General features: G+C 41.9%; 1 protein-coding gene across 4 annotated transcripts in view; it reads right to left on the bottom strand.

Annotated features, from left to right (window-relative positions):
- Positions 1-13,980, bottom strand: part of fastkd1 (FAST kinase domains 1) — an 88,158-nt gene that overhangs the window by 47,476 nt on the left and 26,702 nt on the right. For 3 of the 4 annotated variants that reach the window (XM_060930206.1, XM_060930205.1, XM_060930207.1), the window contains exons 10-13: positions 7,987-8,101; positions 7,766-7,894; positions 255-386; positions 13-126 (exon numbers count right to left, since the gene is read on the bottom strand). In XM_060930206.1, coding sequence (XP_060786189.1) covers positions 13-126; positions 255-386; positions 7,766-7,894; positions 7,987-8,101 — 490 coding nt within the window. Of the gene's footprint in view, positions 1-12; positions 127-254; positions 387-7,134; positions 7,244-7,765; positions 7,895-7,986; positions 8,102-13,980 lie in introns of those variants that run through there. The other variant, XM_060930208.1, reaches the window with a different exon arrangement.

Here is a 13,980-nt window from a genome sequence, read left to right as displayed (position 1 = left end):
GGTTAAACTCACCAACAGTGTAGAAGTACGGAGTCAACGCTGCAACTCTGACACAGTTAACACCTCCGAGCACTTCTTCCAGCATGCTGTGGATCTGCTGCTGGGCTAGATTGACCGAGCTGTGATCTGTGTGTTTCACAAAGTAAAAAAATTCAGTTTATTAGTCATCATGGAAATTTGGACATAACTTTTGTTTTACTTGTGGTGCTCTAAAAACAGGTGCACTACAATAGCAGATCTGTATCTTTATTCACCTCTCCTATGGAGCTGCATACAGTAGCGCTCGTGGAACCAGGGCACCTGGAACTCCGGGCACTCGAGATACACAGCACGGTTCAACTGCATCAGGCGTGAACGCACTCGCATGTTCTGAGCACCTGAGAGCGCTGTTGGTGGGAAATATACAGGAAGGTGAGCATCACTTAGTGTTGTATAGGACATATTAACAAGTGCCCTGTTTACAACCAGTCATTTCAATGATCAGGTACAGAGTATCTCTTCCACACGGGGATTACAAAAGATCACAAGCAGGCAAGATACATTTAAAACATTTCACTCTGATTTCTCAAACTACTCGAAGAGTTCTGAGACACACTTTAGCCAGAGGTTGGATAAATGTAAACACCAATGTCACCAAGACACTTCCCAATAACAAATAAAGGATATATATATAAAATCCACATTCACTGGATATGAGCAATCGCGTGCTCTGATTGGATACTCTACTAATAGGATATCAGCTCATATACTGTGAGTAGAGAGAAACAAAATGGCAGAGCGTGTTGCTGAACCAACCGAGGACGAAATAAAAACTCTACTCGAAAACAAATCCCCCAAAAAATACAAAAAAAAAAAAAAAAATTATGGAATGAAAGTATCTGATGGGAAGAACATATCTTTTTTTTTTATTTTTTTGCGGCCCAGTTTCCATCAAATCGTGCGCTCTGATTGGCTGGCGAGCAGTCCGGAATCCTACGATCCAGACCCCGGTTACGGACCTGTGGCGACTCGCTCGCTCGCTCACAACAACAAAAATGTAGTAGCAATTTTTTGTCAACATTTATTTTCGCATTTCTCAGTATAATAGCATTAATTTTACAGCGAAAGCGCCTGGTTTTGTGTCGCCTAGATCAAGTTTTTTATTTCTGGAAAATTCTGAGCTGACGTAGCTTGTCAAACAGGTTTTTGACGAGCTTGTAGCAGGTTTGTTCTAAATATGGTTTCCCTTTCGGATGCTCTCATTTTCTGTTAGAATTTGGGAAAGAAAAAAATTAATATATTATTTACCAGCTTAAAGGAACAGTCCACCGTACTTCCATAATGAAATATGCTCTTATCTGAATTGAGACGAGCTGCTCCGTACCTATCCGAACTTTGCGCGACCTCCCAGTCAGTCAGACGCAGTCAGACGCGCTGTCACTCCTGTTAGCAATGTAGCTAGGCTCAGTATGGCCAATGGTATTTTTTGGGGCTGTAGTTAGATGCGACCAAACTCTTCCGCGTTTTTCCTGTTTACATAGGTTTATATGACCAGTGATATGAAACAAGTTCAGTTACACAAATTGAAACGTGGCAATTTTCTATGCTATGGAAAGTCCGCACTATAATGACAGGCGTGCTAACACCTTCTGCACGCTTCGGCAGCGCATCGATACGGAGCTCAGATATCAATGCGCTGTCGAAGCGCGCAGAAGGTGTTAGTACGCCTGTCATTATAGTGCGGACTTTCCATAGCATAGAAAATCGCTACGTTTCAATTTGTGTAACTGAACTTGTTTCATATCACTGGTCATATAAACCTATGTAAACAGGAAAAACGCGGAAGAGTTTGGTCGCATCTAACTACAGCCCCAAAAAATACCATTGGCCATACTGAGCCTAGCTACATTGCTAACAGGAGTGACAGCGCGTCTGACTGCGTCTGACTGACTGGGAGGTCGCGCAAAGCTCGGATAGGTATGGAGCAGCTCGTCTCAATTCAGATAAGAGCATATTTCATTATGGAAGTACGGTGGACTGTTCCTTTAAGGTCGGTCCGTATTGTGAAATACCATGACCTCGGCCTTGAAAATACCGACCTCGGCCCAGGGGCCTTGGTCAGTATTTTCAAGACCTCGGTCACGGTATTTCACAATATGGACCTCCCAGCTGGTAAATAATATATATTTATTTTTCAAGAATTATGATAGCATTTTTCACAAATTGCTGTCGTTTCACCGGTTTGTTTACATTCTCCATCTTTAAGCATTAAAATTTGTTGAATTTTTTTAGACTGGTTCAAAAGCTCAAAGAAGTTTGAAAATTACAGAACTGAAATGTCAAAGGAAGAATTAAATAAATGTCTAAATAAAATCCTTAAAAAGAATACAGAAAATCCTTTCGTGAAAAATATGATGGCAGTGTGGCATCAAGTTAAAAAATATCTGAGAGAAACGCCCTCTCTCTCTGTCTTCGGCCCAATATGGGGAAACGACTCCTTCCCTCCAGGTAAAACAGACGGGGGATTTAAATCTTGGGTCACTAAGGGGCTGGGAAAAACAGGAGAGCTTTACAACTCGCAAAATGTGCTGATGACATTTGAAGAAATCTCATCTCATCTCATTATCTCTAGCCGCTTTATCCTTCTACAGGGTCGCAGGCAAGCTGGAGCCTATCCCAGCTGACTACGGGCGAAAGGCGGGGTACACCCTGGACAAGTCGCCAGGTCATCACAGGGCTGACACATAGACACAGATAACCATTCACACCCACATTCACACCTACGGTCAATTTAGAGTCACCAGTTAACCTAACCTGCATGTCTTTGGACTGTGGGGGAAACCGGAGCACCCGGAGGAAACCCACGCGGACACGGGGAGAACATGCAAACTCCACACAGAAAGGCCCTCGCCGGCCCCGGGGCTCGAACCCAGGACCTTCTTGCTGTGAGGCGACAGCGCTAACCACTACACCACCGTGCGGCCACATTTGAAGAAATAGTTGATAAATTTAACTTACCCCGCAGTTGAGAAATTTCATCAGAACACATCAAAATCAAAAACATTATGCATCCCCGAAATGTCTACCATAGAAAAATTAATGAATACAAATTGTTTAGGGAGAGGTTTAATTTCCAAAATGTATAAATGCCTGATAGACGGAAGCATGGATTAAAGCAAAAAAAAAATTATTTGACTGAAAATTTACGGGGGGGGGGTGTTTATGGGTGGATTTCGATGAAATTCTGAGAATGGTTAACTTAGAACTGATAACTTTATTATCAATTAATTAATGGATTAATATATTCCATTTATTGCACTTTCTTTCCATTGCTTCCGTATATTATTTTTTTGTGGCAAACCACACAAATGCAAGCGCCTGGAATGTTTAGTTTTTTGCACCATGAACTAAATGGCTTTCCGTTTTCACCTGTTTCGTACAGCCAAGCCCACCTCCACTTGTTTTTTACACCTTTATCGATGGCAGACACATCAGTGCCTTCTTTCATGTAAAGCGCATCCATGCTGCCGAAACCGAAAGCAGAATGACATGCTCCTCTATGCTCGACGTCAATATAGAAAAAAGTTTGGATCTTCGCTTAAATTAAAATTAAAATTAGTCCTTACTTTGTGTTGAATACAACTTCAAAAACAATTCAAGATTTTATTAAGAGAAATATTGTGGCCAACACGAGTGTTAAGTTACCTAAAAGATCGCGTGAAGTTGGCTGCTATCTACTTTGTGTTCGTTCTCATTTTCCTCCATCATTTCATAGGCCAGAAACAGATGTTTTGACGTAATTTAACTTAGTAGGCTATGATTATTATTTAGCCGTAGTCTTCTAGACATTTTGGCTGTTTGGGGCATTGAACGCTGGTGTATGATTTTCAGGGAATAAAGTTTAGCGCATGTCGGAACATCATTGCGCTCGCAGCCTCCAACTCCTCAAACGTCCTTTAAATTGTGATATAACGTAGGCTATAAGGCACGGTTCTAACATACCTTACACATTGGCCTAACGAAAATAATAATTGTTGGGGCGTCTGCTGATTTGTTAGCTATAAATTTAGGTCTAATTACTTCTGACAGTCTGCAAGCATTGCACCATCGGGTCTTCAAGTCTGGCTGAAGCAGAGGAGCGGGCTTTCCGGGGTTTATTTTTTGGGTTTTTTTTTTAACATGCTCTATTTCTATATGTCCAGGTTTGAACTACGTCATTTTGGCAAGATTTAATTTAATACAAAACAGAAATGGTCAGGCACAAGCACGCCAAGCAAATGGGAATGTATTTTGCCAATTTTGACAGCGCATGTTTTTTTAATGCCGCACCGTAGACAGCGAACGTTTAAACATGATCAAACATAGGAAATGAACGACACAAAGCATGGCTCAAAAACAAAAAAGTTAAATAAACCCTGCTGGGGCGGCACGGTGGTGTAGTGGTTAGCGCTGTCGCCTCACAGCAAGAAGGTCCTGGGTTCGAGCCCCGGGGCCGGCGAGGGCCTTTCTGTGTGGAGTTTGCATGTTCTCCCCGTGTCCGTGTGGGTTTCCTCCGGGTGTTCCGGTTTCCCCCACAGTCCAAAGACATGCAGGTTAGGTTAACTGGTGACTCTAAAATTGACCGTAGGTGTGAATGGTTGTCTGTGTCTATGTGTCAGCCCTGTGATGACCTGGCGACTTGTCCAGGGTGTACCCCGCCTTTCGCCCGTAGTCAGCTGGGATAGGCTCCAGCTTGCCTGCGACCCTGTAGAAGGATAAAGCGGCTAGAGATAATGTAATGTAATGTAATGTAAACCCTGCTGATAGTTGATGGTGTTGCAACACATCAGTGTTATAACCCAATCTCTACCCAACCACCCGTCATTTTAATTCTCCTCGGATCAGCACCGACCTCACATTTGGCCTTGGGAGAGTTCAGTTGACGGAAATCCGTCACACGACGGAAAACTTTAATCCATGCGGAAGTACAGAAACTTCCGCACGATGGCTGGGGGCATGGAGAGAGGATCTACAGGAGGACATCCCAATAGGAAAATGGGAGGAGGCATGTTCTAAAGCACACTCGAGAACTACGAACACCCGCCTGAAATTACTGCAATACAATTGGTTGATGCGAACGTATATCACCCCAGAAAAACTTAACAGATATAATAGCGCTATACCTGATATTTGTATTAAATGTGAGAAGGAAAAAGGTAAATTTTTCCATTGTATTTGGCAATGTGTAGAAATACAAATATTCTAGAAAGAAATAAATCAATCAATGTATTCAAAATATTTTACAGATTCAAATACCCTTAATCCCACAGTTGTTTATATCCAGATAATTTGAAGATTAAAAAATATCAACGAATGTTTGTAGACTTAAGTGTGTTAATGGCAAAGAGAGTAATAGCCCTCTCATGGAAAAACACTAGAAAGCCAAGTGGAAGCAAGTGGTTGTCTGAACTATCTACAACTCTCCCCTTAGAGAAAATTACATATACGATAAAACATCAAGGCGGCACGGTGGTGTAGTGGTTAGCACTGTCGCCTCACAGCAAGAAGGTCCGGGTTCGAGCCCCGTGGCCGGCGAGGGCCTTTCTGTGTGGAGTTTGCATGTTCTCCCCGTGTCCGTGTGGGTTTCCTCCGGGTGCTCCGGTTTCCCCCACAGTCCAAAGACATGCAGGTTAGGTTAACTGGTGACTCTAAATTGACCGTAGGTGTGAATGTGAGTGTGAATGGTTGTCTGTGTCTATGTGTCAGCCCTGTGATGACCTGGCGACTTGTCCAGGGTGTACCCCGCCTTTCGCCCGTAGTCAGCTGGGATAGGCTCCAGCTTGCCTGCGACCCTGTAGAAGGATAAAGCGGCTAGAGATAATGTAATGTAATGTAATGTAAACCCTGCTGATAGTTGATGGTGTTGCAACACATCAGTGTTATAACCCAATCTCTACCCAACCACCCGTCATTTTAATTCTCCTCGGATCAGCACCGACCTCACATTTGGCCTTGGGAGAGTTCAGTTGACGGAAATCCGTCACACGACGGAAAACTTTAATCCATGCGGAAGTACAGAAACTTCCGCACGATGGCTGGGGGCATGGAGAGAGGATCTACAGGAGGACATCCCAATAGGAAAATGGGAGGAGGCATGTTCTAAAGCACACTCGAGAACTACGAACACCCGCCTGAAATTACTGCAATACAATTGGTTGATGCGAACGTATATCACCCCAGAAAAACTTAACAGATATAATAGCGCTATACCTGATATTTGTATTAAATGTGAGAAGGAAAAAGGTAAATTTTTCCATTGTATTTGGCAATGTGTAGAAATACAAATATTCTAGAAAGAAATAAATCAATCAATGTATTCAAAATATTTTACAGATTCAAATACCCTTAATCCCACAGTTGTTTATATCCAGATAATTTGAAGATTAAAAAATATCAACGAATGTTTGTAGACTTAAGTGTGTTAATGGCAAAGAGAGTAATAGCCCTCTCATGGAAAAACACTAGAAAGCCAAGTGGAAGCAAGTGGTTGTCTGAACTATCTACAACTCTCCCCTTAGAGAAAATTACATATACGATAAAACATCAAGGCGGCACGGTGGTGTAGTGGTTAGCACTGTCGCCTCACAGCAAGAAGGTCCGGGTTCGAGCCCCGTGGCCGGCGAGGGCCTTTCTGTGTGGAGTTTGCATGTTCTCCCCGTGTCCGTGTGGGTTTCCTCCGGGTGCTCCGGTTTCCCCCACAGTCCAAAGACATGCAGGTTAGGTTAACTGGTGACTCTAAATTGACCGTAGGTGTGAATGTGAGTGTGAATGGTTGTCTGTGTCTATGTGTCAGCCCTGTGATGACCTGGCGACTTGTCCAGGGTGTACCCCGCCTTTCGCCCGTAGTCAGCTGGGATAGGCTCCAGCTTGCCTGCGACCCTGTAGAACAGGATAAAGCGGCTAGAGATAATGAGATGAGATGAGATAAAACATCAACAACATAATTTTCACCAGATCTGGGACCCGTTCATTTGCTATGTATGGAGAACAGATTTGTCACGTGTAATGGAAGAGCCCAGAGACATGTAAACAGTGGCACTCTGCGGTACCTAATATGGCAGAAATACGTTTTTGTTTTGCCCTATTCAATGAACTGAAATGGACAAACTTACTAACCTGATTCCCAACCAAGAACTGGAATAATTTGGAGAGCGGGTGATGGGGTGGGGTTGGGGGCATGTTCGTTCAAGACATGTATTTCTTTGTATTTTCCTGTTCCTGTTGTCTTGTTATAAAAGCAATAAAAAAGAATGTTGGTTAAAAAAAAATATATATATATGTCTAAAGCTATTCTATACCTCGGCACGACAGCAAGACGGTACTTTCTCCCAAAAACAAACAAACAAACAAACAAACGTCACTTTGTGCCGCCATTGATAGGTTTTTAAGAAGTCCGCCTAAGCGGAAATGATTTTGTCAGACATTTTATATAAAGTTATTTGTCGAATTTGGAAAAAAAAAAAAAAAAAGGTCCGTTTCTCAAAATCCAGTGAACGTGGATATAATAAAACAACTATTCAACTTAATCTCGTCGTACATGGTTTTAGCCAACTCGGTGCTACGTGCCTCGTTGGCTATCAGCTCACGTATGATTCGACTTCATGGAATAATTGTTATATATTCATAAAAGGAATATGTGACCAGTTTAATATGCTAATTTCTGATTTGTCAGAATTACACCAAGTTACATCACTATGAATTTTCTGACCGGTTAAAGGAAAACAAGCATTTAGTAAATCGCACGTACTCTCGAGCTGTGCATCCAGCTTGGCCAGGAAATCCACTCTGAATATTTCTCTGATCAGAGGCTCTGGGAACCGGCTGGTCAGAGCCAAGACATAAGCCAACAGAACCAACATGTGCGGGTCAAACAAACCTGGGGAACATAAGACATGAGAGAGTATCTGAATCTCGGTCAATTTTCTACAGTCAAAATGGTTCCAGTTTTCAAAAAAAGAACTCACTCACTCATTTTTGGAGTGAAATGTTGAATGTAAGCATCAAACAGTTCGTCCACCTTTGGAGAGTCGTAGTTAAGCACAGCAAATGGGAGCAAAATGATATAAATTGCAGAATAATGAATCTAAAAGGGATTAAAAAAATGAAGATGTATGCATATAAATGCAGAAAAAAAATTCATCCACTATACACAAAATCATTTTCAGATTTATTGAATATTTAACAGTTATTCCACGAACTTGAGTCGTATATGAGCTGATAGCCGAGGCACATAGTGCCAAGTTGACTATAAGCCATGTACGACGAGATTGAGTGGAATAACTGTTCTATTCGATCCACATTCACTGGCTTTTGAGAAACAGAGCATTTTTACTTATTTTTTTTGCAAATTCGATAAATAAAAACTTTACACAAAATGTCCGACAAAATAATTTCCGCTTAGAATGTAAACGAACCGGTGAACTGACAAGAGCAATTTGTTTTTAAAAAAAAACTATAATAATAATAATAATAATAAATTATTATTATTATTCAAAAATTTTAAAAATATTCTTGCCATCAAATACTTTTCTTCCATATTTTGTTGCCTTTTTTTGTGGTTTTGTTTTCAAGTAGAGCTTTTATTTCGTCCTTGGCTGGTTCAGTAACACGCTCCGCCATTTTCTTCTTCTTTAGGGTTTTTTTGGTTGGCAAACCAATTTAAAGGTGCATTACCACCATCAACTGGGCTGGAGTGTGGAACAGGAGATATTTGGGCGGGGGGAGACACACGCGACTATATTCTTTTAGCTATTTCTGTTTATTTTAAATACTTGATAAAGTGATATATCTGACTTGATGCACTCTGCCATTTTGTTTTTCTCTACTCACAGTCTATGAGCCGACATCCTAGTAGAAGAGTAGCCAATCAGAGCCTGTGATTCCTCATATCCAGTGAATGTGGCTAGAATAACAAAAGATCTACAAAGATCTCAAACATTTTGTAACCCAACATCACTTTTTCCATGCAACAGTGTCTAGAGTTTACACAGCTGAAGATGACAGAAACAGCCCCTGGGTCTATTTCCAATTTTCAAATGTCCAGTATGAGTGATTTCTGTTCTTGGCTAAACAGATTAGACAACGATGTGCTCGTTTGCTCTCGTAGGTCTTTCACCTCAAAGTTTGGGATGCATCTCTGCTCACTATGGTTGTAAAGACTGGCAATTTGAGATACTATAACCTTCCTTTTGGCTCAAAAACGTTCGGAGATTCTCCTCTGACCTCACTCCTCAACAAGGTGTTTCCAGCCACAGAAGTGCCACTCACTGATGTTTTTTGTTTTTTTTGCACCATTCTGTGCAAACTCTAGACTTCTGCAATCAGGAGTTCGGCATTTACTGAAATACTCAAACCAGACCAACTGGCAGCAACAACCAAGCCACGGTCAAGTCACCGAGTTCACATCCCCCCCCCCAAGTCTGATGTTTGATATGAACGTTAAGTGAAGCTCTTCACCCGTCTCTGCATGACCTTATACGCTGTGCTTCTGCCACATGATTGACTGACTGGATAACTACATCAGGGCTTTCCCCAAAGCGCAGCTACACGGTGCTCTGCCACACTGTGTGACATCAGCAACGCGCTGTCACTTGCACACCCCAAAAAAAACCCAATACCATAAATTGAACAATGCAGAGTATTTTGCGCACCTAAATATCTCCTAGTCCCCTCTGAAAATGAGTAATAACGATAGAAATAGGAAGATATAATATATATATATATATATATATATATATATATATATATATATATATATATATATATAGTAATAATATATATATTATAATATATAGGTCTAGACTATACTGGTACTCAACCTAGAAGTGAAAATAAAGGGTTTCGCTGCATCCACTGACTGCCAGTCGCAACCATATATAAATCCATGTTCTAGGTGCCGCGCTGGTCACTAGATGTTGGTCACTGTTGTGTGATTTGACCTCAATTCTGTTCCTGACATCCTGGAACTGTAAAATTAAGGAGGAGTGCTATATTGTTCAATAATTATGCATTTTTTTGTTGTGCAATAAAATTAATTATTTTTTTCGCAGTGTGGTTTTCATCAAATCCTGCGCTCTGATTGGCTGGCGAGCGGGTCGGTATCCTATGGTACGGACCCCAGTTACGGACCTCTGGCGACTCGCTTGTTCACAACAACAATAACAAACACAGCAATTTTTGTCAATATTTATCTTTTTTATAAGATTTTTATCAAAAATCTTATAAATTTTTCCCAGCATTTCTCAGGAGAATAGCATTAATTTTACAGCATGGATAGCGATAACGACAGTCTTCACAGCGAAAGCGAGTTTTACTACCCTGAGGAAGAAGAAATAAAAGGAAACATTTCAGGAGAAAGCTAAAAACCTCTAACTGCTGCTAACGCCGAGCAAAAACATGGCTGAATCCTGAATGACTCAATTTTGTATAAATAGGGAACTACATAGGCGGCAAAATGTAGTTTTTTTTCCTGCCATGGAAGTGCACTTGTATACCGAGGAGGAAGCAATTTGCCTTACAGCCGGGAATGAGGATTCAAAATGGCGGCTCGGCTCGGTTTTCCCTTTCGGGCGCTCTCGTTTTCTGTTAGAATTTGGTAAAGAAAAAATATGTATTATTTACCAGCTTAAGGTCGGTCCGTATGGTGAAATACCGTGACCTTGGCCTTGAATACTGACCTCGGGCCAGAGGGCCTCGGTCAGGACTTTCAAGACCTCGGTCATGGTATTTCACCATACGGACCTCCCAGCTGGTAAATAACATTCATTCATTCATTCATTCATTATCTCTAGCCGCTTTATCCTTCTACAGGGTCGCAGGCAAGTTGGAGCCTATCCCAGCTGACTATGGGCGAAAGGCGGGGTACACCCTGGACAAGTCGCCAGGTCATCACAGGGCTGACACATAGACACAGACAACCATTCACACTCACATTCACACCTACGGTCAATTTAGAGTCACCAGTTAACCTAACCTGCATGTCTTTGGACTGTGGGGGAAACCGGAGCACCCGGAGGAAACCCACGCGGACACGGGGAGAACATGCAAACTCCACACAGAAAGGCCCTCGCCGGCCCCGGGGCTCGAACCCGGACCTTCTTGCTGTGAGGCGACAGCGCTAACCACTACACCACCGTGCCGCCGGTAAATAACATATATGTATTTATCTGAATTGACTGTTTCCAGTGTTTTCATTTCAAATCTAATTTTGCCCTTTAAATTTTGCCCCTTGCATATTTGACAAGATTAAAAAAAAAAAAAAAAACAGCAAATTTAATAATGTTGAATTGTGCCTAAATCAGCCCTAGATGCCACCAGAATGCATCATTTGAAGTCTCCAATTTCAAAATTTTCCAGGGAAGCATGCCCCCGGACCCCCCTAGCAGCCGGCACTCCACATTAGCAGCACCGCTCTGATATTTTTTTCCAGGGAAAGCCCTGACTACATGAATGAGTAGGTGTACAGCAGAGGTGGACAAAGTACCCAAATTTATTATTTAAGTCAAAGTACAGATCCCACTGGTTAAATGTTACTCTGATACAAGTGAAAGTTGTCCAGTCAAATTTTTACTTTAAAGTACTTGCTGGGGCGGCACGGTGGTGTAGTGGTTAGCGCTGTCGCCTCACAGCAAGAAGGTCCGGGTTCGAGCCCCGTGGCCGGCAAGGGCCTTTCTGTGTGGAGTTTGCATGTTCTCCCCGTGTCCGCGTGGGTTTCCTCCGGGTGCTCCGGTTCCCCCCACAGTCCAAAGACATGCAGGTTAGGTTAACTGGTGACTCTAAATTGACCGTAGGTGTGAATGTGAGTGTGAATGGTTGTCTGTGTCTATGTGTCAGCCCTGTGATGACCTGGCGACTTGTCCAGGGTGTACCCCGCCTTTCGCCCGTAGTCAGCTGGGATAGGCTCCAGCTTGCCTGCGACCCTGTAGAACAGGACAAAGCGGCTACAGATAATGAGATGAGATTTTCTGTCAGCGCACTGTTGTATTACTGCCACAACACTTCCAATACCGAATGCCTCTGAAGCAACCTACTGGATTTACTGACTTGTTTGTAGAACCTGTAGAGCTGAAGCTCCACCTGACATGCTAGCAAACCTTTTTCAAATTCAAAATCATATTGGGTAGCTAACGCTACTAGAAAAGAAAGATTTCTACATTCTGTTTATTTGGCAAGATTATGCTAAAGTTAACGTTATTCATGTTAGCGCAACTCCGTTTTTACATGCTAACTAACAGTGTCCAAGTTAACTAGCTATGTGTTAGCGTTAGCTGTGGACAAGGCTGTAGCAACTTGGCGGGCAAATCCATAGAAAGTCATTTGACTAACCAGACTGCATAGCTACGTTCGCAACGTTATCGCTAGCTCTAAAAGCACAGACAACTTCATTGCAAGCTTCCTCTTGGAATAAAACGTTTATATCCCTCGATATGCTTCCGCAGGTTGGACGGCGAGTTTTTGTAGGCCGTGATGTGCTCCGTTTTCGGCAAACAAAGCAAACGTTTAAAACGAAACGAATCTTTAATCCTTTCAGAAAACTGAAACATGCATTCTAGGTATGGCCATGAGGGCGCGCATTCTCCAGAAAAACCACCTACTTTCGTTCTGCCATCAACTGATCGTGTTCAAATAACACTCCTGAGAAATCGAACTTGATTTTATACAGTCTATGGACGTGACCTGACCCTAGTGATTACTGATTGGCTGTCTCAGTGTCACCTGCGAAAAAAACAATCACGTTTTAGAAAAGAGAAGAAAAACTTTCAAAGCTGCTTCATGGTAACGAGGACCTTGATAGAAATGTAGTGGAGTGAAAAGTACGATATTTGTCTTTCAAATGTAGTGAAGTTAAAGTCATAAGTTTCCAAAAAAATTAATACTCAAGTAAAGTACAGATACTCAAAAAGTGTACTTAAAGGGGAAGAAAGGGCAATATATAGAGTAAATATAACAGTAAAACACACATTGACGAACCTTATTCAAGACTTACAAAAGTTTTTTGTTCTAAGGTTGGAAAGTTATAGTGTTTTGAAAGTAGCTCGAGCAAATCTATTTCCGCAGTTTGAACAGCCCGCCATGATATTAATTTTATCCAATCAGAATGCACGTTCATTTTCTCTGCGTAACACTCATGACGTATGTATGTGCCCAGTTGTGTTGGCTCATTGAGGTTGGGAATAGCACGTGTGAATCGGAAAGTAGGATGAATTGTAAGTGATCGGCTACACAATGCCACAGTGTGTTGCTTTCGGGTGTAATAACAGGACCGATGGAAAGCATAATGATCCTCCAGACGTGTCTTTTCACTCGTTTCCGCTGAAAAACACCAAGCGAGTTCGAGCTTTCTTCTCTTCTTTCGTCATCACCGGAGTCGAGAGTACCTCTCCTAGGTTCAAACTGGTACCCTTCTAAGCCATAGCCTGCTTGCAGTGTGTCTTGCGGGATCTCTTCGTACGATTCGACAGAGCTGTCGCTTTCAGTTGATGCGCCCGACGCCATAATTACACGCTTCTCTCCTAGTGCAGTGGGTAGGGCTGACGTCACGGTCTTTTAAAAATGGCGACTCTTGTGCGGTTTAGCGTACCGACTATTATATTTACAATTACCAAGATATTTCGTTGTTTTCTAGTATATAAATTTGATAGAATACTTAAGAATACGTTACTTTGTCACATCAGCAACCGTATATATTGCCCTTTCTTCCCCTTTAAGTACAGTACTCAAGTAAATGTACTTTGTTACTGTCCACCTCTGGTGTACAGGTGTTCCTATTAAAGAGTACATACTGGTCATTTATTTATTAGCACCACTACAATGTTTATTCTTCAATAAAAGAATAAAAGCACTCCGACTGTACTGTAAATATGGAACATTTGTGTTAACAGCACTTGCTTTATTAAAAATGCAGCTTCGGGTTAGCATTATTTATCCTTAAGTTATTGAGCTTTAGATTAGAAAACATGCTAC

This window comes from Neoarius graeffei, chromosome 9, assembly GCF_027579695.1.
Source record: "Neoarius graeffei isolate fNeoGra1 chromosome 9, fNeoGra1.pri, whole genome shotgun sequence".
Lineage (NCBI taxonomy): Eukaryota > Metazoa > Chordata > Actinopteri > Siluriformes > Ariidae > Neoarius > Neoarius graeffei.
Note: the sequence above shows the minus strand (reverse complement) of the source record. Positions and strands in the feature narration are given on the sequence as shown.